Source organism: Athene noctua, chromosome 1 (assembly GCF_965140245.1).
Source record: "Athene noctua chromosome 1, bAthNoc1.hap1.1, whole genome shotgun sequence".
Classification (NCBI taxonomy): domain Eukaryota; kingdom Metazoa; phylum Chordata; class Aves; order Strigiformes; family Strigidae; genus Athene; species Athene noctua.
Window position 1 is genome coordinate 65,218,964 of NC_134037.1, and position 27,352 is coordinate 65,246,315.

Consider the following 27,352-nt stretch of genomic DNA (forward strand, 5'->3'; position numbering starts at 1 on the left):
ACATGTAAATTAGGTAAAGTTAAACATTTCACACAAAGGAAATTGGCTGAGTAAACATATACTTTTTATAATACATGTTTTAATAGGACTAAACGTAAAATAATGAAGTAAAACACATACAATTAACAAAACCAAGCAAAATAATTAACAAGGTGCTGGTTTTCCTTTGGGTTTTTCCCTCCAAATTAGAGACTAGTATTTATCAGGTACCTGTTCTTCTCCTCCTTAACAGATTAAGTGATGGTGTTTTATGCCATTAGATCAGTCTTCCATTATTCATCAACTACAAAATATTAACTAGCTTTTAAAAAAAATTTAACCGCAGGATCACAATTCTGTAGTATAAAGTTCAGAAAAGCTACTTAAACTTTTTCTTATATCCAATTCAGCTTAAGACAATTAAAAATAAATGAGATTTATAAATTATTTCTATGCAGATGGGACACTAAGTATTCTGTTAAGTATTATTAAGTATTTAACATCAATTTTTAGAAGGTAACACCAGGAGAAAACACTTTAAATTTCCTCCCTCTAGCTGAATTTTGTTTTCAATGTGTTCTTACATCATGAAACAAGGCCTAAAATCTGGTCATGTTCTTATCTACCAGTTCTTGGTACTACGTCCATAACAATGGGGTATATGAACATGTGTTATTCCATATGTGACTCCTCTCTACTGGAAAAGGCCCTGACTGGTCGTAATTATTCTAGAGAACCAGCATTTTATTCTGCCTTACTACTGGGATTCAAAGCTCAGTTCTTCTGATATAGCTAGCTACATCACCACTAACAGCTCTTGCTGGTACACCTTCCAGATACCCCTGTTCTTAAGCACTTTTTTCCATATGTACCTCCTAAACTATAGCAACTCCTGCCATTTGGAAAAAAGCATACAATCTCAGTTTTGTCCTCAGGGCTACACACATGGAAGTTCAACAGGTCACACACAAACCTACTTAACAGCAGTTGTCTTTTAACAAAAAACAAAGAATAACTAAATAAATCCAAAGGAGAGCATGACCACATTCTCAAAGCATGGCTTGAGACGCAAGCTGCTAAAATAAAACAGTTTGAAACTACTAAGGCATACTTTACTGCCACGAAATTTTCTTCTAGTTCATTTCCGTCATATTTTCTGTTTGTCCTCTCTGTAATATCAACAGGCATCAACATCTACTTCAACATCTCCTTTAATTCTAAAACAGAATTAGTTTGCTGCACTGCTATTTTGCCCTGTATATATGTACATTTGAGGGAGGGCAAAAATGCAGAGGAAGCAATGGCTATTAAAAAATATAAAGAATATGAAGAAATAAAAGTTTTAGTGTTCTTTGTTATTTAGACGTGTACTGGCAACACATTTACAGACAAAGAATCTTTGAAACCTAGGTGTGAAACTGCTGAAGATCTCTGAATCTAACTTGCAAAACAAACTCAAACTGCATCAATGCAGTAGGGTGAGCAGTCCAAATCTTCCACAGTATTAAAAACAACCTATTAGCAGAAAAAAAGGCAAAGTAGTTCACACATCTATTACTACAATTTTATAAATAAATCTTTAGCTATCTGAAAAGCCATGAAGGCAATTTTCCTGTACCACCGCTGTACACCACACAATACAAACACTTGGCTACAACAGATTAGACACCAGAAAGATATCGTTCCACAAGAAACACATTATGAATGCTACCATTATTCGGGGTTTAGTTAATCTAACATTAATTAGATGACAGTAGGGTTTTCAGTCACTAACTGATATAAGATCCTAGTATTAAGTTCTAATTGTATTTATCTGGGAAACCACTGCAAGGAGAAATACAGACAGTGGCCAAACAGAAGTAAGCAAGCTAAAAGTAAGCTACTTGACATACATAGAAACATACATTTGAGAAGTACAAAATACATTATTAAATCTGTTCTGCATTAAAATCTAGAAGTTTATAAAAATTGCCCCAGCCTTCAGAATAAGAAATATATTCACTTATCATAGTTGTTTTCCCTTTTTAATTGCAATGTATTTGACATTATCTGTGTTATCCATCTACACTTGCATTATTCATATATATTATTACCCTGAAAATGTCTTTATTCCACATTTTCCTATAAATTCCTCTGGCACCAGCAAACATATCTGAATTCCAGAGTTATCAAAGACAAACTTGTTTAAGTCTAGAAAAAATGGAGACTGAACATTGCCATAATCTGAATAAGGGAGACCTATATTTGGAAAACAACAACGATGTATAGATGTGATGTGAAACATAGCACTGGAGGCTCTATTCTTCATTGTCAAAATCAGAGACACAAACTGATTTATAAAAGGCTATGTATACGAGTTTAGAAGAAAAACTGAATACAGTAGAATATATCCTGTGGTTTTAAATAAGCTTTGCAAGATTCATCAGATGCAGATGAATACCAGGAAAAGTTGATTGGCCAGTCTGAAGCAGTGCATTTCACCCTATTGTGACTTTAGAGAGGAACCTGCACTCAAGCGCATTGCTTAATGTTTTTCTCTTCCTTGAAAGAGTAGTTAGACACTTCACATTTACAGCAGTACCTGCAAGCACACTGATAGCATCCACAACCTTACAACAGTTTGTTTGTGTATATGTTACCTGAAAAACAGCATTAAAATCATACTATTCGAATAGCGTTTTTGCCTTGAAAAATGTTTATTTAAAATACTTTAAGTGGCACTTTGCCACTTTTTTTCAATTTAAGCATAGCACTTGGTGTATAGGCAGTTTCACCATCTTGCCTAGTTGACAAGCAAAGTTAGTCATTTTCCTGTTTATGTGGGTCAGCAATAGGGAAGAGGAAAACATTAAAAATAGGAAAATGTGATTCTAAAACCACAAAAAGTGGTAACAAGGACTCAAACAAGGAGTACCCAAAACAACTTCAACTCATATTTTGGAATTAATTAGATATAAAATTTCCATTTATGCTGAGTTTTTATATACAGTAAAAATATGGAAGGACTACTGAAGCAACAACCAGTCAAAGCTCTTCCATGTCTCTGCCAACTGGGCATCACAGCTTTTGCAGACTGAGGTATTTTCCATATTAAAGTTACCCAGTTTCCCAAGCTTTTGGCATTTTAAGCACGGATTTCTACCAGGGCTTCTGACAGCAGACTCAAGAGTTTTAAGTTTAATGGCCACTTCAAGTGTCACAAGTTTAAGAGAAGGTAGGAACCTGGTACTAGAAGCATTTGTAACTGTTCACTCCTGAACAGCTAGCTTTGTGAAAGAATACAGAAGCCAAGATGCTGAAAACCAGACAGTATTTTGTCACCCAAGAACAAACCAGTTCAGGTAGAGGCACACAAGTACTGAGTGGGTGGCATTTGTTGGTATGTACGTGGTACAAATACACTAGACTATGTAACTAATGTTTTATAGCAATATTGAATCACACAGAATAGAAGAAATGTTTCATACTGCAGAAACACATCCAGAAGACAGTACAGAGGTAAAAACAGGTATTGATAAGAAATTTTACAGGGAAAGAATAGTATTTGTAGTGAAAGACACCCAGCATAAACAGACACTGTAAAGTAATTTTGGATTTTAAGCTTGCATTTTTACACCTTCCTGGCTTTTTTAACTTCACTTCTGAATTTTCACACATGCTTCCTGTTAGCATTCAAGCTCCTTTTCATCATTAATTGATATATTTCAAACTGTTCTGCTCCGATAATTTTGGATTTGATATGCCTTTACTTGTAATGTTTAGACATCCTACTAAGTTTCTAGAGCTGAAATGCATTGGTTTACAACTGCAAAACACTACTCTACTCTCTGAGTTTTGTCAACAGCCTTGCTTTGAGTACTCAAGTGCAAACTTAGGTAACACAATGTTTAAACTGATATACAACAGCACTACAGCAGCAAACATTCATCCTTAAAATTTAACAGGATTTAAAAAAAAAAAAAAAGTTACTCCAACCATACCTTCCTGGCACTCTAGCAATCACATCTGAGAACTTAGTAAATTCTTCACTTTACCTTCTCAAGACATGGAGAAAATCAACTGATAGTTGATCTTTACCATGACCTGAAAGGAACTGAGATAGAAGTCCACTCTAAGAACAAGTGAAGCTACTGTTTACGCAGATCTCTGGTTCTTCTGAAATGCCAAAGTTCTAAAAAGGACAGAACCATTTTTACTTTTACATAACCTCTCCTAGTTTCCAAGCAAAACATCCCACTTTAATATATGATATAGTCAACTACAAAAATCACTGACTTTGTGTTGGTTTACATTCTGTCCAAAAAAAAAAAAGTAAATCAAACTAGCGTTAAAGGACCATAAAAGAAAACTCAGAAAAAACCTGGAGTGTCACTTTTTCCAGTGTAGGTGTACAGTATGTACGAGGAGAATCTTAAAAAGGTATCTCAAAGGATTTTAAAAAGCTTTTCATTGCTGGTGACACATTTTTCCCTGAAATAAGCCACTTCCTTTCTAAAACCCACACAGTACCTCAGTGTCAAGATTCAGTAACTTCTCAAAGTCTGTGTATATATTTTTCTTACACAAAACACGGAAGTCTTAAATTCTCATTACTTTCCATGATTTAAGATAGAACTATATCATCAGTCATGTCAGATTTCAAACATTTTCATTCAGTAAAGAACACATTCTCTTTGTCACTGACTGAATGCGTGCCATATCTGAGTATCATTAAGTACAATAGGCTCTTATCACTATCGTAGGCAATTGTTACTGAAAAGTTAGCACAGAAAATTGAAGTTGGGGACAAAAATTTCTTCTGAGCTACCTGGGTATAAATAACGGATTTTCAAATGAGTGAAATCAAAGCATTAGAGCCTAGAGTATGATAAATGGAAGTAAAACCTGAAGAACTCTAAGCTAATGAAAATATATTGTACATCACCATTAAACTTCAGAATGCTTGCTCCTTCAGGTTTTCTTTGGAATTCTCCCTATAAATAAAATCCAAAAGCATCAGTTCGTTTGCTTTTTTCATTGAAGACTCCCAACTTCACTTGCCCATTAACTTCAAAGCAGAAGTGACAAAAATTACAGGTTAAAGCGCAATAATCTGCATTCTGATACCTTGTACTAGTAAGCAACTGCTATCAGAGTATTCAACCATTGTCTAAAAAGAGGACAAGTAATATTTGTCCATGGACTGAGAAATGCTCATCATTCTGAACCAAAAACAAACCTTGCTGCATTCAACTGAGTGAAAAAAAGCAGATAATTAGATTAAGTCACATTGCAGTGACATTTGTAGGATTTTTGTTTATTTATTACTGGTGTAAAGCAAAAGTGAAGGAAGGTATTTATACAGGAGAGGCAAAAAGACTTCTATAACATGGAAAGATATACATTAAGAAAATGCAAGTTAAACACCTCTTAATTTTACTTGTGACTTGTATTCCTGAAACTGTCCACCCTGTCTTAATAGCTATGTCAAAAACTTGAATGCATGAAGTATTAATAAAAAACATAAATTAAAAATAAATGCCAGTGAAGAAATACCTGCATCTCTATTAACAGCTGCAAGCACAGTAGTATAGTCCAATATTTAGAAAGCCAGACTTAAGCTTGAGACCTGTGCTCTATTCCTATATTATCTGGCATATCATGAGTAAGGTTTTTCAACTTCCTGTACCTTACTTTCAATTTTGACTCTTTACTATGAAACTCATTTCTTACTAAATATTTATAATATAGCCCTACAAAGACTCTGTTCTTGGTATTATTCCTGAGAAATTACCATAATCCAAAATAGCCAGTGCCCCCACAAAGATGGCTCTACTACAGGAAGGAATTAATTAAAAAAAAGATTAGATGCCTTGCTACCCCAACAAACATGCTCCAGTCATAGTAGTTTTTATTTCCTGCAAGAAGTGCACATTTCCAGACATCTGACCTCCTTCTTGCTCATGCATCACTAAAATCAAAAATCTAAAGTGTCATAAAGTGGTTAACAATTCCGTTAATGGTGCCTGAAATGGAATAGAATCTAGCTCACTCACCAGTATCTGTATTTGTTCTGCAATACTAACACGGACAAAAAGTAGTTTAGCCAGAAAAAGCAAGCACAAATGAAACAAATATGCACAGAACACACATCCTTTTGATTAAGAAGGGCACATTTCAACATAAACATTTTTTAGAAATTTGAACTTTAAGAAAGGTTTCTCGGAGAACCCATAAATATGAGCTAAATTTCATCAAACTAAAATCTTTGCTTGACTTCAGTAAAAGCAAACAATTCAACAGTGCATTTCAAAGTGAAATTTCTGAACATCACTAATACCCACTGCTGAAACAGAAGCAAAGGACACCTGAGAAATGCTACATATGTCAGGAACGTATGTCACCAGTTAAGAAGTAATTTCTGTTAAGATTTCTTACTCTGATTTTATGAACGAAAATATTCAAAATAGCCAGATGAAATATTAAAATGATGTCCATCTTCATCAGCTATTACCTCTATACATTGACATAATCATGAGTAAATACTTCACAGGCAATTCTTCTCTAAAATCTCAATATTCTCATTATAAAAAGAGTAAGACAATTTTCACTATGTCTTCGTAAGTCTGAAATTCTTAACAAATTGCTCATGAGATCTCTTTTAAAATGTATCATTTTGATCACTAAAAACTACAACCATTTTACACGTTCTAGTCATCTTCTGGTCATTTTCTTATCAGAAAGTTGTAGAGAAGGGCAATAGGTTATTTTCTAAAGGAATCCTATCAACACTAAGCACCCAAATCAATTATTTTACCAACAAACCACTAACATACCTCAGAAGCCACCAACAATTTTTTTTAATGTGTCATTTTTAAGTATGCAACATAATGTGTCCACAAACAAGATAAAGAACACTTCCACGACAACATAAGACACCAGAAACTCATGAACCATTTCATAAAAATTGTTCATGTCAACAATCACCTGAAATCACAAACTGCAATTAGGTTTTACTTTTGGTAAAAATGTATACTTCCACAGGCAGTCTGCATAAAGGAGCCACTGGCTGCACAGTACAGCAATACTGAAATAGAGACCCATTCCCTCTGAACTGCATTAAGAGAGCAATTTGGGAAGAACAAAAGAGATTGCTTAAATAAATAAACAAACAAACAAATAAATAAATCACTATTGGCTTTGATTTTTGTTTCATCACATTGTTTTCTAGTGCAGACTAAACACATCAGAAAAAAAGTTTCTCTTACTTTTCCACAGAAAATTCTGTAAGGTCAAAACCATTAGCACACACAAGTATTTTTAACTGGGACTAATGATATTTCCTCATCATCTAAATAGCTGTTTGGACACAGTGAATCAAACATGAAATCTACTTAACAGTTTATCAGCTCTCTACACTTCACACAAACAAAAAATGGATGCAAATTACGCATAAAAATTCAACTCAATTTCCAAAGAAACAGAAAAGCAGAGAAGCATCCCCTTTCAGCACTTCAGGAAGTTTATTTTTACTGCATGAACTACAATGTGATGAAATTTTTGCTTTTTTTCCCAACCATAATTCATAATCAGCATTTAATACAAAAACAACTTTTGAGCTCTTTAGATCTTAGAGATGTGAATGATTGTGTGTATAACCCTACTGTCCTTGTATAAAGGTACTGTAATAAACTATATACTTTTCATAAAGACAACCTATATCCTATCTTCACACAAATCTTTTGTATAGCTATTCATTTTTGCAGTAGCAGTAGTTACTCTTTAACTTTCTGCATAAGTGTAGTTTTCAGAAATTGCTGATTACTGAAGAAAGTGTTTGAAAGACATGATTAAAGGAAATAGGGAAAAACAAAATTGCAAAGACTACCTCACTGCACCAGTTAGTCTCTTAGAAATAAGATTCTGAAATACTACTGTGCAACAGTTCCTGAAACTCATGTAGCTGCTGTCTGAAGCTTAAGATCATGAGAACTGTCTGAATAATTCAATGAGAAATTATTTACACAGTTATTTCTGAATAAAAAGTAAAAAACAGGTATGTGAAGTTCTAATCCCACGTTGTTTTTTTTTTTTTTAAATTTCAAGCTTATGCTCTTAACATTCTACACTTTTCTCAAAACAAAGTGTTTTATAATTACGTTAAATCACGTCTCAAGGGGTACACAATCAATCATTTTTGATATTCCAATGGGGGTTGTTATTTTCCTACTCTTCTCATACTTTGACTTTCAATTTGCCCTGGTTTTCCAAAACAAATTCAGATAGAAATCAAATAGAAAAAAGAAACCTAAAAGAGAAAAATGGAACAGATATTTAGAGATATTTTAAGAATGTTTATTTTAAGAAATGAACTGTAGTAGCTTTAATTGCTACTGCAACAAAGGGTTTAAGAACTAACTTTAGAGGGTTGTTTTTTTTCTTATTTCACTGATAACCTTTCCACTTTAAGATCCAAATAAGGTTTTAAAAAATGCTATCAAAGTGATCTAAAGAAAAATGTACAAACTCGTTTCTAACTGAAAGCAATCTGGAGCCTCAATATGGTATCTGAAGATGCACTAGTTGATGACAATTTTTACCTTTCTTTCTCCAAATGAATCTTCCATGGAAAGAAGTATGACTATGCAAACCTAGACAAGAATTGGAGCCTGTTTCCAAAATAGATACAATCATTATAGAACATTCAATCACAACTCTATTTCTATCAGGTAAGTTAAGAAAAAATTGTAATTAAGTCAGTCCTTTAAGAATATGCATTTTATTTAGGTACAGAAAGCAATGTCCACAAGTCAATTTGGTCTTAAAAATATTCAACAGCCACTTAAAAATGACATACAAAATAAATCTATGTACAAAATACCTTAGTAGTATACAGTCTGAATACCAGAAGTAGTATGTCTATGTAGTTTAATGTTATCTTTATGTCCATATGCAAACATAGACACAAGTACTTTGCAATGTTAATATGTGAATTCCAAAACAATTAACACAATTGACCTGTATTACAAAAAGATTCACACTGACGGCAAAATCGGGGGAAAACGTTATATACATACATCAATAAAATAAGCTCAGTGTTAAGCATAAAACAGTCATATTTAGTTAACAAGAATTCTAACATTCATTAGGCACAAACACTTCAGTGCAAAGGCCAAACACAGACTTGTCATTCCAAAATGCCATATACCATAATATCAAGCAGTATTCTAAGACAAATGTGTCACTGATGATACAAACCCGGTTCTCAGTAAGGAAATTAAGGAATAATTAAGGAAATTATTAAAATACTTGTTACATTTAAAAAGCAAATATAGTAACACATTACCTTTTCCTTATAAAAGCAAAACTGAAAAATCTTCCAAGCATGGAAATAAATAATCTCTGCTGAAAATTAATTGGAATTCAAGTTTATCCACCACTTAAACACATTCTGCAGTGTTCAGCCTGAAGGTTTGTATTAATTCAAGGCTCACTTCAGGATTCTGGATTGCAAACTGAAGAAAAATGCCTCCCCCACTCCTTATACACTGAACATCATGTACTACTTCTTCAAGATAACAACACTGAGACAAATGCAAATGAAGAAGTATTTGAGAATCTAGCTACCTAACAAGATCCAAAGTTGTTTACTAAGATACAAATCCCACAGTAAGTTCTGCGATAAACATATAATGCTAATGCCCTTCGGCTTCAGTCACTTGTTCAAACTTCAACTGGCACAAAACCTATGGTAAAATTAAGCTCCAAGTACTACACATTGCCACCTACTACTTGCACATGCTTTCTAATGGAATCCATAGGACATCATTTAGGCGTATGTCCAGTTCAGGCTCCAAAATTATTAAAAATGCTAAGGAGTTTTATGCAAAAAAAAAAAAAAAGAGCAGCCAAGGGAATGAGAAAACAGACTAAAACCAACAAAAAGTTCAACAAGAGTAAGAGAAGATATTTAAGAGGGGAAAATGAAGCTATACAATGAAAATTTAAAATACCCACACATATTAGAAATCTCTACCTACGGTAACTAGGACTGCAAGAGTATTTGGAACATAAGAAAGCAAAACCACCTAAAAATATACCAGGCATAACAATGCCAACCTTTGCACTAATATTTTACTTCTAAAATTTAGTATTTCTCTACTGGAAGGACACACACAACTTTAGAAAAACTGAACTTTAATTATAAACTCTCCAAATAGGACATTTTGTCTCAGTGGGAAAAACAGACTTGGACTTCTAAGCAGCGGGAAGTTAGTATTTGGACTACTACAGAGAAACTAATCACTGAAAAGCATTTTGTATTGTTCAAAAAGCAAAATTTGTTATTAAGACTAAACAACCAGTATACAGACAGTATCAGCCAGACTTCTATAGGAATTCTTCTGTGGAAACAAATCAATTATGCTCCTGCTCATAAACTTAACAGATCATAGTATGTACACTGAATTATATTATTTACACTTTAAGGCACTTAAAATAAGGATACAGATAGCTAGATCAACATGTCAACTAGAACATAAACACTGCAGCACTGTTATTATATAAAACTTTTATTAGTAAGAGTAAGAAACATTCATTCCATTCAAGAAGTCAGAGGTCACACTGCTCACAGTCCTAAATAACATCAACTAGACAAACAAGCAAAATATACAGAACATGAAATTTGTACCTGAGAGCACTGGAACATGTTTTATTTTTATTCAGAAACAAAATTGTAGTGCAACCTGAAGCCAGGAGTAAACCAAAAGTTTTTGTCTTTTTGATGTAACATGCTCAACAAAAATTAAATTAAAACTAGATGAAAATCATATCTACTGTTCCACACTAGCTGCCAAGTTTAGCATGAGTAAGTGTATGGCAGTATATGAATAAATATATTTTTCGAGTTGCAGCAGTACCTTTATTGCACTTATTGCTGTTCAGGATCTAAAATACTGACATTGACACTGGAAATATATTAAAAGTTGTAAGGTGTGCTAAAAGGTAAGCAGATACATACATGCAGCTACTGATTTGACTAACAGTGGCACCAGAGTCTGGTAATCATCAGCTAAAAAAGTAAGTCCAGAATGTCCTGTCCAATCTTCTGTCTAAAGATTCAAAGTAACAGCAATGGGTGCAAACAGTAAAAGAGAATATATTTCCATTACTAAAGGAAGCTTTCTTCAAAACAGACAAGAGACAGACACAAACAGCACTTACGCTTTGCCTGAAAATTTTTTTTCCACTGAGCAAAGACTCTCATGCTAAAGTTGAAAGAATTGTTATTCCAATACTTTTCTGAAAGACTTGAGAATAAACCACAGAATCCTATCAAAACTTCTCATGAAATACATGCAATATGTATAAACATATAAAACAGCTGGTTTAAAATTTTGAATATTGAATATCGCATTTTGACAGCTGGATTGGGGGGGGCCACAATTTTAATTGCTTGCTCCCCTACAAATTTGGTCCTATGAAAAACTATATAAGTCTTACCCCAACAAAAGCTGTCAAAAATCTGAGGTTAGTGAGGCTTTTGAAAACTAAAGGTACTTCTGTTGTAATATTGTAATCAATACAAAGATAGACGAGAATAATGACATTGACTGGCAATATCAATAACAAGACTGGCAGTTTAATAATATACCTTATCAGAAAATCTAACTTTAAGAACATTTAATAAAACAGTCATAATATAAACTGAGGTTCCTGCTACCCAAACTATACACCATATAGCAAAACTAAATTATTTTACAGAATAATAATTCAGTGTTCTTCCCAATGAATTCTATCTTCAACACCTAGGGAGACGTTTCAAGAAGTCTAATGGTGTTTATAGAATTTTGTACATGCAATATCTATATAATAAAGTTCAAGACTTTTCAAAAGTTTAAAATGTTAAATTGTCAGTGAAAATTAGGCAAAAATAAAGATATTCAGTGCAACAGCTTAAAGTTCACATACAAATTTGTTACCAAACAATGAGAACCGCAGTATGTCAATTAAAAAAATAAAAAAATTCAATTTTGGATTATAAATAGGTCCTATATATGATTTTTTTCTTTAATATACCAAGATAGAAACATCAACTCCCCCCTCCCACACACTACTCTCTTGTAAAAGCTCTTTTCTGGTTAGCTTTCACAATATCATCAGGAGATGCTGATTTGAAGTCAAATGGCGTTATGGCTGTTATAGGACCAGTTTCCTTGGGTTTTATGTCTTGTACTTGTCTATTGTATAGGAAAGCTTTATGTATACCAATTGTGCGCCGCTTATAACCTTTTGGAGGATAACGAAGACACAAGGTTAAAGCAAAAGCCGAAGGTCTGGCGCGCACTGCCTTCATCCATGAAAGGGACAAATCCTGCCTCTTAGGAGTAAGCCCCCTTTTAGTTTTTTTATTTGTTTTGGCAAAACCAGAACATTTTCCTTGTTTTTCTTTTAAAAGTTTAGTTTCAGGGCTTAAGATATTCGCCTGTCCTACCTCATTTTGTCCTGCAGATACATCTGCATTTTTTACAAGGACACTTAAATCAATGCTGGTTCTTTTAGAGGGTCTCAATTCAGTTACACTGAGCATGGGGAAGTCCGTACTTTGTTGAGTTTTATCTATTTTAATAGTCTCTGCTATTAAATCCGAGAGTGATAAATTCTCAATCTCCTTTATTGGAGAAACTTTAGAGAGGGCTAGAGAAGACAAAGATCCTGTTAGCTCTGGCATCCCACCTGAAGTTTGGGGTTGACTTACTAGTTGTGATAATGGTGAGGTTCCCAATTTCATATCAATGAGACTTGTTGTTGACTGAGTATAAAGATCAGCCAAAGAATAAGAGTGGCTAGCACTGCTTTCCTGGTGTTCCTGAAGTAAGTCAGCCAGTGATGTACTTCCAGACCGTAACACTGGCAAAGTAGCCATGTCTGAAGAGGGGCTTTCTTGTTTTCTACTTTGCACAAGTGAAGAAAAATTTTCAAGTTCATTCTTTCTATTTACAGTATGACTAATTTCATTATCAAGAGCCAATTTTCCTAAAGCACTTGTTAAACATGGAGGACTGTAAACATTTGCATTACTATTACACTCAGAAGTATTTGAGGAAACAAGAGGAATGCTGTCTTCAGGACTCAGAGAATCATAAACCACATTTTGCATCAGCAAGGATTTCAAGTCCTGTGTTTCCTTGCATTCCAACTTCTTAAAGGAAGAATTTCCAGATGGGTTACTTCCTATGCTGAAGTAAACATCATCACTGTCAGGAATCGAACTTACTGCATTAGCACTTTCTGGTAGTTGACTGTCTGCCTGTTTATTCACAGGTTCACAAAATGATCCTTTACAAAAATCATCACTGAAAGAAGATGACAGAACAAGTGAAGAGGATTTCAATCCTTTCCTTTCAGATGAAGGTATATTGGATTTTTCAGCATTGAGAAGCATTTTGTCATTTGTAATTAAAGAGTAACAAGCTGAACCACTTTCAGCTGTCAAGTTTCCAAACCCAGGTTTGCTAGCATCAGCAACATTTTCTACTGCACAAGAGAAACTCTTTGTATCAATACACATTTCTGGACAACAAATTAAGTCTCCTTACCTTACAATAGCCAGTAATTTTCAGATGGAAGTGCAGTCACAATGAAATATCCATTTTTTTTAAAGTTGACAGCAGCAACAAAAAAATCAAGAAGAAACATGAAAAGGCATTTAATTACTAAGTGTTATCCAAAATATGTAATGTTACAATTAAATTACAGGTACCTACTGACATACCTAGGAAACTTTAAGAATCGGGAAAGAATGCCAGTAAAGATTACAAAGAGTTAAGAGTAAATCAAAACAAGAAAGTTAGTGTACAGACGTTACCAAGAAAAGGGAGGTATTGGGCATGGGAGATAACAGTTCACCGAAGAAATAATGGAAGTACGTAAAACTTAAAGATGTTGTCCAACTTTTAGGACATGTATTCATCCAGTTAAGTCATATATTAGAAATCAGAAATTTACTGTGAACTGCAGGTGGTTGCAGGTTGAATTTAAGCTGACACTAAAGTTTTATTTTGACTTCTAGCTCAAGAGAAGCTACTGTTTCCTTTAAATGTTTATAGAGCACAGAAATAGAAAGGTTGGTCTTTTTTGATTTTCTAATAAATGACTAATGCAGTAACAAGCATTTTCACAGCTTGTAAAGCCAAAGTTAAACTGTACATAGAAATGAATCATCTTGAATGTAAACAATTAAAGAGAAGTATACCTTTTGTCGTCTTTCCTACAATCACAGCATCCTCGTTCTTGGTCTTCACATTTTGCTTACTGCCTTGTGAAAGCACAAAATCCAAAGCCTTCTGTGCATCAAATTTACTATCCAGTACTGCTTGCACCATTGTTTGCTCTGGTACAGATTCTGCCAAAACTTCTCTCATTTGATCAAGGCATGAATTAAGACGGGCTAAAAGAGACATATTACTGTTATAAGCTGAACAAAAAAAATGTCTTAAGTGGCCTAAACACTAGTACCAGACATCTGATTAACAAAAACAGAAGAAAAACATCACAGTGAGAGATAAAAACCTTTAGAAATTAATTTGATTCTCACTTGTTGCCATGATAAACTTTGCCCCCAAACCCTGCAGAATATTTCTGTTATCCCTATAAGGAACATATCACTGACTACTAGTCTATTAAGTCTCAATATTGAAATACTCTGATGTTGTAAAATTAACTATCTTTACTGCAGAAAAGAAATACAAATAATCACTTTAAAATTATCCAAAGTAATTTAGTAAGTCAACATGGAATTGCACTGAACAGCACATTTTAAGTGTTTACAGATGCTACACCCTTCTGCTGTTTTACTTTAAGTACACCCAAAATAAATCAGCAATTTTGGGCGACTCAGGTCTTAAAAACTGAAAACTCTGGATCAACACACCAGGTTTGAAACTACCTGCAATCTTCACCTTTCCTAAAGCCATAATACATTTTTTGTATATAAAACCAATTTTCTTTGGAGCATATATCTGCAACTAGTAAATGCCTTGACTAAGATAAGTTTCTTAAGTCCTGATTTAACACACGAGACTGAAAATTCACCAGGCTGCCACTCACTGGAAGCAGTGTGCTGATCAGACATACAAACACAAGAGAACAGAAGAAAGTCTTCCTGAGAACCACAGTTCCTGCCCGTTCAGATTTTAGAAAACAGGCACTGAACAACAGGAAGACTACTACAGATTCTTTATTTGAACACATCCTCAAAGATAGTGATGTTTAAGGAACTTTGCTAAGTGAATTCAACACCCCAGAATTTCAACTTCCTCAAGGTTACTTAAATCCACACCCTCGACCTGTAATCCAAATAGCAAGTCAATGTTCCCCAGACATTTGCTCTGCAAAACAAGTACTGGCAGAGCCCTGCACAATATGCTAGTTGGCCATTTTATTATCCAACACTCAACAAGGGCAATCTTGCCAAACTCTTTGCAGCCAGATTGACTGCAATCAATAATTTCTTATTAATGGCTAACATGGCACACACTATCAAACATAACAGTTCTTGTGGTACCACTGCTGTTTTCACAGTAGAAATGGTTATTTCTATGTTTCTTTTCCATCATTTTTTAGTCCAGAATATTACTTTTATTCTTGTTCCAATATCAATTCTTAACTGATAAAGCCTGTCAAAAGTACCGTGAAAAGCAGCGTATCTTATTGTCTAGATCACCTGTAACTACATACCGGATAATTCTTTCAAATTTCCCTCTACAGCATTACTTCGGTTGTAAGAACATGTATATTACACTCCAATTTATTATATTTACCCATACGTCTATGCATTAGCATAGCTTCTACCAATTTACTTGACGTGGAATCTAGATTGCTTCTATTCTATCTATTGCTTCTGAATTTTCTGCAACTTATTTTAAATACCAAGTATCATTCATGCATTTTATTGTCTATTCATTCACCAACACACTTTACTCCAAGCTCATCAACATTTTAAAAACTAACTTCATTATTTCTAAAACATTAAAAACTAGGTTCCTATTAATACTTAGGAAGGAGACTTGTGAACCTTTTTCAAACAAGTTTAAAAAGAAAAAAAAGGGCAAATATTTTTTCCCTAACCGCTCAGCTCATAACTTGGCTTGTAATGTGGAATTCACGGCTGCAGGATTGAAACTAGTCTAATGAATTCAAAACAGGATAAGATTGTAGAGTATACAGGTATCTAAATATATTAGCTACTGTTTCAAGGAAATGAATGACTGAAAACCTTTCAAATACTGCTAATTGCCATATTTTGGAATGCAATACAAGCAGAAGATCATTCTACAAATACTATGTTGCTAATACTCTTCCCTGAGCATCCATTTGCTGAGTCAAGACCACGAGCTACACAGATACTTGGCCTGAGCCAGTACAGCTGTTCTTATGTCTGAATTTAATATCAAATCTCATTATTTTTAATGAGAAACTAAAAACATATTTCAGTGTATGTAACCAAGTTATACAAGCAGAACACAAAAGGTAGCTACAAACTTGAAAAATCACCACTGAAGCTATGCTCACAAAGGATGTTGTTCTACAACAAGATTACAAAATTGTGATCAGTGTCAGTCAAGTAACAAATACTAATTTAAGACAATTTTAGTAAGTCCTTGATTTATAAAAGAGACTGTTCTGATAATTATTTATTTTCTATAATTACCTCTATCAACTTCAGTCAACTGATGATTGGATGTAAAATAATCAGCAGTATCATCTGTACCTTCATAGCCATATTCTTCTTCTAATGGCTGAGCAAATGTTGCTGGTTTGTCTCGTCTGGAGTAGATAAACTGAGCCGCTGCATTAGGTAAAAAAGAAAGTATTAAAAAAAGTAAAATCTTTTTTTTCTCCTTTAAAAATAAAACATCTCTACAGGGGGAAAAAAAAAAGGAGGCTTACCTGTTGCAGTGGTTTGAGGGCAGGGGTAATGGGACACTACTGTGTAATGACTACTACCTGAAGATTGCACTGAAAAAGCATACAGCATGCTAAAATATAAATAAGTCCTCATCACAATGAAACCACAGGCTGGGCAACACCCTTATATCCATATAATGCAACAATTCTGCGAAGTGTAGTATTCAAACAAAAGAATATACTCCAGGTCTGACAAACAGTATTTTCTATACCTAATTACCATCTACAGCCTTAATCCACAATTATCTTTTTTTTACCTTAGTTACACGTAAAAAAATAAATTAGCATGAAAATAACATTGTTTTGACAGTATGGCACTGTCAAACTACTAGTAATAGTTTAATGCAGTTGAACACACACTTTTCATCTTGGAATTTCATTAGAAATACAGCCCATGAGTTAAAAATGTATATTCACACAAAACTTTAAACAAGTGCAAAATTCCACTCTGATTCAGCAACACATTAAGACATACATAGATAAAACTTCTTGCTGAACATAAGCCCCAGTCATTACATACTCTCAGAAACATACGAAGTATAAAGTAAACAAAACCCAAAAAATAGGTAATGTTCTCCCCAGCTCTGAAATGCATACTAAAAGCATATGTATATCCAGAAGCAGCACAGCCTTAGCAACCGTTTCCTAAATGCATACCACTTCATATTCAATCACCATAACTTGAAGCAACTATTAAAAAAGATTGCTATAGAATCTAGATCAGATTATTTTATAAATGAAGCTTACATAAAAGGAATTCTTAGAAAAATTACTGTGCACAAACAAGAATTAGTCTTGCAATTTAGCAGTTTATACTTGATTAAAAAGTAAACACATTGCATATTTTTATCACAAAACACAAGGCTACCTTCATTCTTAGAAAAGGTCTGGAAAACTCTAGGAATTAAACTTAGAAACCAAATGCAAGACAATTGGAATATAAATCAGGGACTGTGACTACAAATAATAAAAATACACACCTAGACTTGCTTATTTAAAATCAACAGGATGACAGAGGAACAGATTTTTAAAGACCTAATTAACCCAAGTACCTGTGGCCAGAGGTCACAGACTGCATCACAATCGCAGCAGATTTAGATCCAGCCTAGTTACCTGCAGTAGCACAGCTCCACGTCAACATCAGCCATACTGTTTTCAAGGCCTGCTAAGCTCTAGAAACACTGCCACCAAATCTGGGGAAACCCTGAACTGATAATCTTGCCAGAGATTTGACTGGAGAACACAACCTAATGGTTCTACATTTGGGTTGAATTCAGCTGGACTGAGCCACTCCAATTACATCTCACAAGCACACAGATCACTATTTTTATACCTAGTTTGCAACATTACAAATAGTAGAATGCTTATTATTAGCTCCACATGATCTTACATGGGAACAGAAGCCAGCGAGGACCAGTGCTGCATCCCACAGTAAGACACCCTGCCCAACATTTACTCAAGGCTGTGTAAAAGACATCAACTACCAGGTGCAGAATCACAACTATTAAGCCCAGCTAGATCCTGCTAATAATTTTAAAACATACCAAATGTTTCAAGACTATCAACATATTCCCATAAATCAGATTTTTACATTATCAAATACATTCTGACCATCCAAGTCAATATACTTGTATGACTGAAGATGTGTCCAGTTGTCTAACATGACTTCCAAAAGTACAACAATGCCTAACACTATTTAACTGAATTCAACAGGACTATGGCCACTAGGCACTTTTCAAAAGTTTGTTTTGCTCATTAGGGATATCAATTAAACTCAGACACCAGAGTGAAAAGAGCAGATGTATTTTACTAGAAGTAATTAAATAATATAACAGAATAATACAGAAAACATACAGTAAGATAGAATAGTGCACTTAAATAGGAAAATACAGGGTAATGCATCAAATCATTACCACCTGAGAGAGAGAATAGTGATTAAGAAAGATACATCACTACTTGCATACTTTACCATCATCCAGACCTGCAGTGGCTGGGCAGCCCCGGTTACAGCGAGGGTTTGGAGAGCCTGTCCCGGCAAGTGGGAAATCCTACGCGGTACGTCCACCCGTAGGTGAGGCTTCCAAAGTCGCTGTGAACAGGCCCAGCCTTATATACCAAAGATCGGCAAGCCAGAATAGCTGGCACCTTTGTTTTGAGTGGAAATATTTGGTTTCAGTCCCACATTAGGTTCCCCCCAGAGCCTGGCCAGGGCTCAAGGAAGAAGCTAAGGTTGTTTCTCTACTTATCTGATCAGATTATGTGCAAGATCTCACATCAGGTCTCGGGGACAGACACCTGCCTCCATGACTCTGTTATTCTATTCACATACAAAGGATGGGAAAGATACATTGAAGATAGCTACATCCTCCATGCATATTTTATTAATGATTACATACTGAGTTAACAGTTTTGGTTCAGGGCCTGTTGATGAGGCTTCAACACTTCCACCTTCTACATCAGAACAGGTGGTTTGTTATAACTTAGTATAATACCTGTTAGCACAATGGTTTTCAGTTATAAAATATACAGGATTCATCTATAGATCAACTCTGGCTTGGGCCTATTGTCCAAGCCTTTGCACTTCAGAGTTTCACTAGCTTTTAAATATTGTTTTATTCTAGAAATAAGTATCAGACTAGGAATCAATGGACAATGCTTGTATGTAATCATGTGAACTAACCTGTTGAAGGAGAAATGCAATAATCATCTTCTACTGATTGGCCATACACATCATCATCTTCAAAATCTAAGAAGCAGAAACAGTAAGATTAGTCTGCATAGCTTCTGAATACTTAATATTGTAATTCAAACTTTTTACACAAGGTTTTAAGAAATTATACATCTCTAGTATTCCAAAGTGCGGTTAAATACTCTTTATTTACCTAGGTAAGAAATTCTAAGTTACAATAATAGAATTCTAACATTTAATACTCTATTCATGAGAAGAGCTGAAAACTTTCAAGAGCTGCCATGCTTCACACCTCCTCCTTCAGCATCTCCTTTGGAAGGCTGTCCTCACAGTCCAAACTCAATTGTCTACAGTTCCACAAATCTTTTCCCCTGGCACTTCCCTCCATATGTCTGCTTGACCTCTCCATAGTTCAATTACAATCTCTACTCCAACAACTCAGGATCATCATTTCTACTCCATACCTACCTACTTCACAGCTCTCTTCTCTGGTCTGTCCTCACGGCCATCTACCTTTCAACTCAAGTTCAGCAAAGCAAAAACACAATTCACAATTCCCTTTGAATACACAAAATTGTTTCAGCCATAAGGCAAGAATCTTATATAGCTACTTAAACACAGCCATATACACAGCCATATACTTTCCCCAATAAAACAAAGGTATCAGGAATCAGTTATCAGAAAACACAGAGAGAAAGCAAATGATCCCCCCCAAATCCTAGCATTATGTAAATCTTGAAAATAAATTTGCAATTTTCACTAATAATGAAATACATGGAAAAAGTAATTAAATATTTTTAAAGATGTTTTTGCATACACTTGGCAGTTTCATAAATAACCCGTATTGTTTTTGTTTTAAAAGAGGGAGAGATAAAAAGTAACTCTGGTATCAATTTACAGGCCACAGTACTGGGACACTACAAACACTGTATCCATCTATAAAAGGCTTACAATTTAGGGCATGAAAGGTTCATTTATCTCACAACATGGAACAAGAAAATCAAAGTAAACTTAACTCTATAATTTTCAAACTGTAATTCTCAAAAAAAATGCCAACCAAAAGCAGTAGCTAAAAGAGCTGGCAGAAGTGTATGAAGTTTAGTGAAAGACTCAGGAAGCTACTTTGGAAATTAACTATCACAGAATATAGACAACATTATAGGCTTGTTCTGATTGTTTGTCTTTAAAAATTAAAGAGCATATCGTTATCTATTTTTTGATGATGTTGGAAAGAACTCACTGTCTCCTGGTTCCATGCTAGAACCAACTAATCTATAAGTCTAGAGAAAAGATAGACTTTTTTTTCAAGGTAAGAACATCTTTTTGTACTTTGACCAATACTTGAAGAGTGTCAATGAGAACTCCTAGATGACTTCTGTGAATGGTTAACATTCACAGTTAGTAGTAAGTGAAACCAGGGTGAGTCTTCTCAGTATGCTTAGCCAGAATAACTTCTGTATCCCATACTGGCTTAATTTCTAAACTAAGAAAAAGACACCTCAGTGAGATGGCTCAGCTTGCATTGACCATAAAAATAATTATTTAAAAATGACAGAAATTACAGAGAACAGAGTAGAAGTCACAGCTGTTGATAATGTAGAATACTTCTGTAACATCAACATGCTCTCAGTTGGAATATCATATTCAGTGCTGATCACAATACCTCAAAAAGGAGAGAGCAGAAATAGAATATGGTCAAATAAGGGCCACGTGATCTAAGGCCTCAGAAACATTACTAGAAAAGGAGACCAAAAAATACTGCAAATATTTACTTTTGAAAGAAGACAAATAACTGGGCCAGACAAAGCACTACAGAATCCTAAATGGCATTAAAAAAAACCCATATGGCTTTGTATTAAATAGACACAGAAGTGTACTTCATTTGGGCCAGAAATTATTATACGCAACTACAAAAGTAGTATACAGTGTAAATATAAAGACCACACATATACACACTCCTAATTAAACCTGATGTGTAATACAACAGTAAAGTTTCAAATAACAATAGAAACTTAAACCTCATATGGCTACAGCAAATTACTATGTATCTCAGCAACCTCATTAAAAGATTCTGAGTGTACAAACACTGAAATGAATTCTACAGACTGGGCACTGAACTTCATCGACCGACTTCATTTCAACCAATCCATGGTGAAGAAAATATCTTGAGGATGAAAGAATCAAACTCTCTAATCCCTAATCCAGATTAAGGTTTTGCCTGTATTAGGTGAATTTGCACTAGTAAAACCTGAAACATAGGCCACACAGATGTAACAGCTCACACGGATTCACGTGAGTTCCCCAAGAATTCCAAGATCACAGCAGAAAACCCAGTTTGTCCTGCTGTAATACATATAAACATTACATCTGTCCACTCAACAGCAAAAGACCAGAGGCAGGCAGGAGTATTTCTTGCAGTTTTTGTATATAATCTGACAGATTGAGCAAACAAAAATAGCTGCTCCTATACCAAGGGGTTCTTTAAAATACTAATATCAAGTAGAAGTGTGCCCATTTTTCCACAGCCCAAGCCAACACAAACAAAGCCGTTTAGAAAAAAGGAGTGCAATTTACAGTTTGCCTAAATTAATGGAACAGGGCACAAAGAAAGCTGCAGCACTGCAAGTATGAGCCAAGTTCTTACGTAAGAGCTCGTTCACTCCATGCAAGCTTAAATCAAATAGAAATATATCTGAACAGGTTCTTCCTTAGATGCTCAACTCCATCTCCAAGAACTACACTTCTCCAAGGAACGGCCGTTGCCTCTCATCTATTATTACGGCCGAACATCAACAACAATTTGCTAGAGCTATGGGTGGGAACACAAACTTCTCAGCTTTACAAGACTAAAAAAGGGCGGGTTCAATTGTACCGAGGCTGGTTTTCGAGTCTGAAAAGTAGTCAACTTCGGCAACTTAAGGCAGCTCAGTAACTCATTCTGTGACCTGGGCCTGCCTGCCAGGACCGGCGCTTTCCCCGTGGGGAAGCTCCGGGGAGCCCCCGGCAGCGGGCGGCCCTGAGGGGCGGCGGCAGCGCGGCCACGTGCGCCCGACCCACCACTCGGGCGGGAAATGGGGGGGCGGGGCGAGGCCTCGCAGTGAGCCTCATCCAACCCCCGCGGAGGGGAGGGGGCTGCTTCTCCCCTCCCACCGCCCTTGACAGCCCCCCGCGCCCTCCCGCTCGGGCGCACTCTCCCCCCCGCGGACGCTGCCGCGCACCCCTGCGGGGCGGAAGAACCCGCTCGAAGAAGGGGTGCGGGCCGGGAAGGGGGGGATGCGGCGGGGCCAGCGGCTGATGCGGCGTCTGAGGCGGCCCCCGCAGCTCTGCCGCCGGTTCCTGCTCGCCACTACCTTCGTCGTAGTTATAGCCACGGACGTTCCTGTGCCGGGACATGATGGCGGCGGCGGCCACCTCGCTCGCCCGCGGTAGCGCTGGCGCGGCGGACCTAGGGCGCCATGTTGGTGTCCGGTGCGGCCTGGCGGAATCCCCCTGCGCAGGCGCACATGACACCTTTCCGCCCTCTGTGCGCTGTCGCGCATGCGCGGCGTCTCCCGCCTCGCCCGGCCGCTTCCTGGTCTGCCGGTCGCGCGGGGCGAAGGGGGGTGCGGGTCCATACGCCGCTCGCGCTCCGCCCCTGCGCGGGACGGTTGCCACGTCAGCGGCGCCTCGCGCCGCGTGGCCGGGCTCGGCTGAGGGGCCCGGGAGGCCGCGGGCCCGCCCGCCCGCCGCCGGGCCTGCGCCCCTCACCGTGCCCTCGGCCTCCTCGCAGGCGGTGAGGGAAGAGCCGCTGCGGCGCCGCGCCCTGGGAGGTCTCTGCGCGCAGCCTCCGGTGGTGGCGTAGTGCTCGGCCCCGTACAGACCAGACCAGGCCCGGCCTGGCCTGACTCTGCCCGGGGTATCACCTGAAGGCTTCACCTGGCCCCTCGGCGGGGAAACACCCCCGTTTTTGCGATGCTGTAGTCGACATTCAGAGTGCCGGCACCCAGTCACCCTGCTTCTGATGCTGCCATGAGGCTGATCCTACAGTCGGGTGCAGGCTTGGTGCTTGTAACTGTCATTTCTATGTCATTATTAACACCTCGGACTTTAAAATGTAAGTGCAGCAACCATATGTGCACATATGGAAGCAAACATATTTGAGCTTATTCAAAGCAGTGACATTACTGATAATGACATAACATTTGGGGTTGGTCTAAATTTGTTGTGCTTATGTAAACACACTTTTAAAATACCATTTCTGCATTGGTGTACCGCCCCAGGAGCAGAGGTTGAAAGGTTTTGAAATTAACTTTCTTGAAACAGCTCAAGCTGGCCTAGTTTGTGTGTGACTAGTAGCCACTACAATCCAGTGACTGACTAGTGTCCTGGATTAAATGAGCTGGCTGTAGGTAAATGCAAATTGTGTTAATTAGCATTACTACTGGCAGTGTTAAGCAGCAAAATGTCAGAGTGTTGGCCTCCATGGAGGTCTTGATTTAACTTCATTGGCACGTTGCTGGAGGCACCATCTAAAACAGTTTCAGCCTGCAAGTGCTGCTGCGGTGCCAAGGGACAAGGTAATCAAGGAATGTCCTTACAGCTGCCCCTTGCTGAGTCAGAGAGAAGGGCAAGCAGAGAAGACTGGAAACTTCTGTGGCAGAGGGAGACGGGAGAGAGATCCCAGTTCACAGGCGCTACCAGTGCTCCCTGCTGAGCTCCAGCTCTGACAGACTCAGCTGCTTCTACATCCTCAAGCCCAGCTGCTCCCCAAATACCTGCATTCATCTACATGCAGCTCCTCAGGAGCTGCTAGGCAGACAATCCCATTAATATTTCTCAAGTCAGATGTCTCCATCTTCAACACCTTTAATACTTTATTTACCATCTTTTTATCCAGTTTTGACACCAGAAATCCAGCTTCCTCCAGCCACCTGCATGCACCAGGTGTCCTCCAATATTGCACCGCATAGCCACACATCCCTACAGACACAAACATGCATACCCAGGTTTTGTAACTGCCACCTAACTATTGTCTCAGCCTGGCCCACATGCCAAAACTCTCACTATCTGCAACTCCACATCCTTCCTGGTCACTGCCAGAGGCAGGCCATGTTAAACATAAGCCAAAGTTTGTGTTCATATACAAATTGTATGCAAATGTGCAGATTTTTCCCTTATGTTATTTGCATATTTCTAACTAATTTGTACAGAACAGCACATGCAGCTGCACAAACTTAGGATCTCATACAGTTCTAGTTTTAAAATAGAACTGGAAACAAAGATTTCTAATTAATGCTGGTGTCCTGTTGACCTTTAGTGACCCAAATGTTCTGTACAGCAGATGTTTGACAGAAGTTGTGTTCATCCTTATCTGTCCCAATCTCTTGATATGGGTCAAAGATACAAAAGTGAAGAATTGCTATCATACATTATGATTTAATATTATACGTCCAGGGTGGCACACTTCTAAATGCAAAACCTGATTCCAGCAAGTGCTATCTGAGCTTTTGATGAAGTAAAATAAGATACTGTAGCACTACAGCCCTCACAGAGTTCTGCCAGTCTATCTCCCAACAGCTTTACTTTGGAAATGGTACTCTTTCCAGCCTCCAAATTACTTACAAATTACTTTTAACATTTTCAAATGTTAAAAACTGCAGTAAATATTAATCATGTAAATTTAACATTCTTTTTTTTCAAATAGTGACATTTCTTGTTTCACACCTGACAATCCTATTGCAAAGATGTTTCTTTCATCCTTCCTATTCATGCTTTTTACACAAACCACCAAACGCTTGTCAATAATTTTTCATGTTTGAATTTTATGTTCACATTTACTATGTTATCGCTCTTGATTTTCAGTGACTGTGGCCTCCACAGATATGACCCACATTTCGTTTGCTTGATAGTCAGATGTAATGTTTTCAAGATTTAAAAATTAATATTTAAAAGAAGAAAATAAATAATAGTTATAAAATATAAAGATTATATAAGCCCAGTATAGGAGGTGATACACCATGTAGCCTTTCCATGGCATTAACTGTGAACTTGGAAGGCTGCTATTTTTCTTCATTTAAAGTGTAGTAGGTTATATAATGTGAAGACCTGAGGAAAAAAAAACAAGAACAATTTCACACAGAAGCACAATTATTTCATTTTACAGCTGTATCTTCAAATAAAGTCATAAATACACTGTGATCATTCCTTGCCTTTCTTTAACTCTGAGACCTATGTAAATGTTTTAGGGAAAGGTGTTCAAGAAATAGTAAGCTTCAGTCCTTAAGCCCTAGCAATGCCTCAGTTAGGGCTATTTGTCAGCAAACACAAGGTTCATGAAAGGTATTTGTCTGATAGCAAAGCAGCCTATAACTAAACATTATTCCTTCAGCAGCAATTAAAGCACCATGAGAGAACCTCACCAGTCTGGAACCTCATCAGCCTGGCTCTAGCAGCTCTGACTAAGGCATGACTAACCATGTCACTTCTGTTAAACACTATGAGCATTCATGTCCTTCCTGCCCACTGAGATTATATATTACTTTTAGGCATGTGCATTAAGAAGTGAACTGACACCTCCAGTCTCAGTCCAGATGGCAGCACTACTGGTAATCCAGTTTTTCTCAGCAGTCTCCCAGGCACTCCCAGTCCCAGCACTACCAATTTATTTGTAACAGAATCAATTAATAAAATATTCAAGAATTTATTTTAGCTAAGCAAAAAGTCTTTTGAATGATGTTATTTCTTCTTAAAGTGAAGTTATCCAGCTTTTTAGTAGTTTTAAAGTTCTTAGTTAAAAAATATTCAGTCCATTTCAATATTGTTTCCTTTTAAACCAAAGCTAAGTAAGACCTGGTCTGGGAAAAAGTAGCATAATTCCAGATATTATACCACACTATGCAGTGTGGGTGTTAAGTTTTAAAATATAGATATTATCAATGTCAGTAAGCACTATTCCAGCTGATAAATGATCTCACTAGATCAGAACTGCAGCCAATAAATACATGTCTGGTTTTGTTTAAAATGACACCATCTAGATTAGAAGCTGATTTAGGAGTCAAAAAGCAAAGAGTATTAATAAATGATCATTTTGTACATATGGTAAATAGCAAGTGTCCCCAATTTTCCACAGTATGAATGAGCTTGTTAAATATATTTATTATTTCTTTGAGAATGGATCAGTCTGCAGAACAAGGTTTGCATGTGAGTTAGTGATTTATGTTAGTCAAGACCTTATAAAATTTCAACAGGATCTAGCTAAGTTAGATAGCAACTGATGGCAAATGGTAATGTAATGGCAATTTGATCTGGAAAAGCTGCCTATTTGGATGGTTTAACAGAGAATCATAGAATCATTTAGGTTGGAGAAGACCTTCAAGATTATCGAGTCCTCCTGTAAACCTAACACTGCCAAGCTCACCACATTCGTGCTCCTCACAAGTATGTACACTTACTGTTACAATAAAGAAATACTTCTGTGACTTCAGCTATGTCTATACTTCCCAAAACACTTTGGGCTCAATCCCCTGTTCCCCTGTCATCCTGCTGCCTCCCTGCTGGCTCTCAGACTGCTTCTCACCTGCAGTGACCCAAACATTGGCCCAGAAAGGAAATTTCAGTCTCTGCAAGGAGGGAACTGCCTTAAACCACACAGCTGCAAGAGCAGTTCAAATTCAAGCAGGGTTGACAAAAGCATGTTAGCTATAGCCACTGTGAAGCACTCACTAAAAATCCCTGATCACTTGGTTTTACCACTGAGTG

General features: G+C 36.8%; 2 protein-coding genes across 2 annotated transcripts in view; both read right to left on the reverse strand.

Moving 5' to 3' along the window:
- The window catches only part of HBS1L (HBS1 like translational GTPase), a 61,420-nt gene extending 38,321 nt beyond the window's left edge, over positions 1–23,099 (reverse strand). Inside the window, exons 1-4 of the mRNA XM_074896367.1 lie at positions 22,966–23,099; positions 19,607–19,672; positions 16,670–16,807; positions 14,213–14,407 (exon numbers count right to left, since the gene is read on the reverse strand). Coding sequence (XP_074752468.1) covers positions 14,213–14,407; positions 16,670–16,807; positions 19,607–19,672; positions 22,966–23,008 — 442 coding nt within the window. The 5' untranslated portion in view covers positions 23,009–23,099. The remainder of the gene's footprint in view (positions 1–14,212; positions 14,408–16,669; positions 16,808–19,606; positions 19,673–22,965) is intronic.
- On the reverse strand, positions 8,751–13,274 carry LOC141956180 (uncharacterized). The gene has a single exon (XM_074896370.1). It carries the CDS (start codon positions 13,115–13,117, stop codon positions 12,071–12,073), a length of 1,047 nt encoding a protein of 348 aa, XP_074752471.1. The 5' UTR covers positions 13,118–13,274; the 3' UTR covers positions 8,751–12,070.
- Positions 23,100–27,352: the final 4,253 nt, after the last annotated feature.

Coding starts and splice junctions, on each gene's coding strand:
- LOC141956180 (XM_074896370.1), bottom strand. CDS start 13,117: ATGCAAAATGTGGTTTATGATTCTCTGAGTCCTGAAGACAGCATTCCT.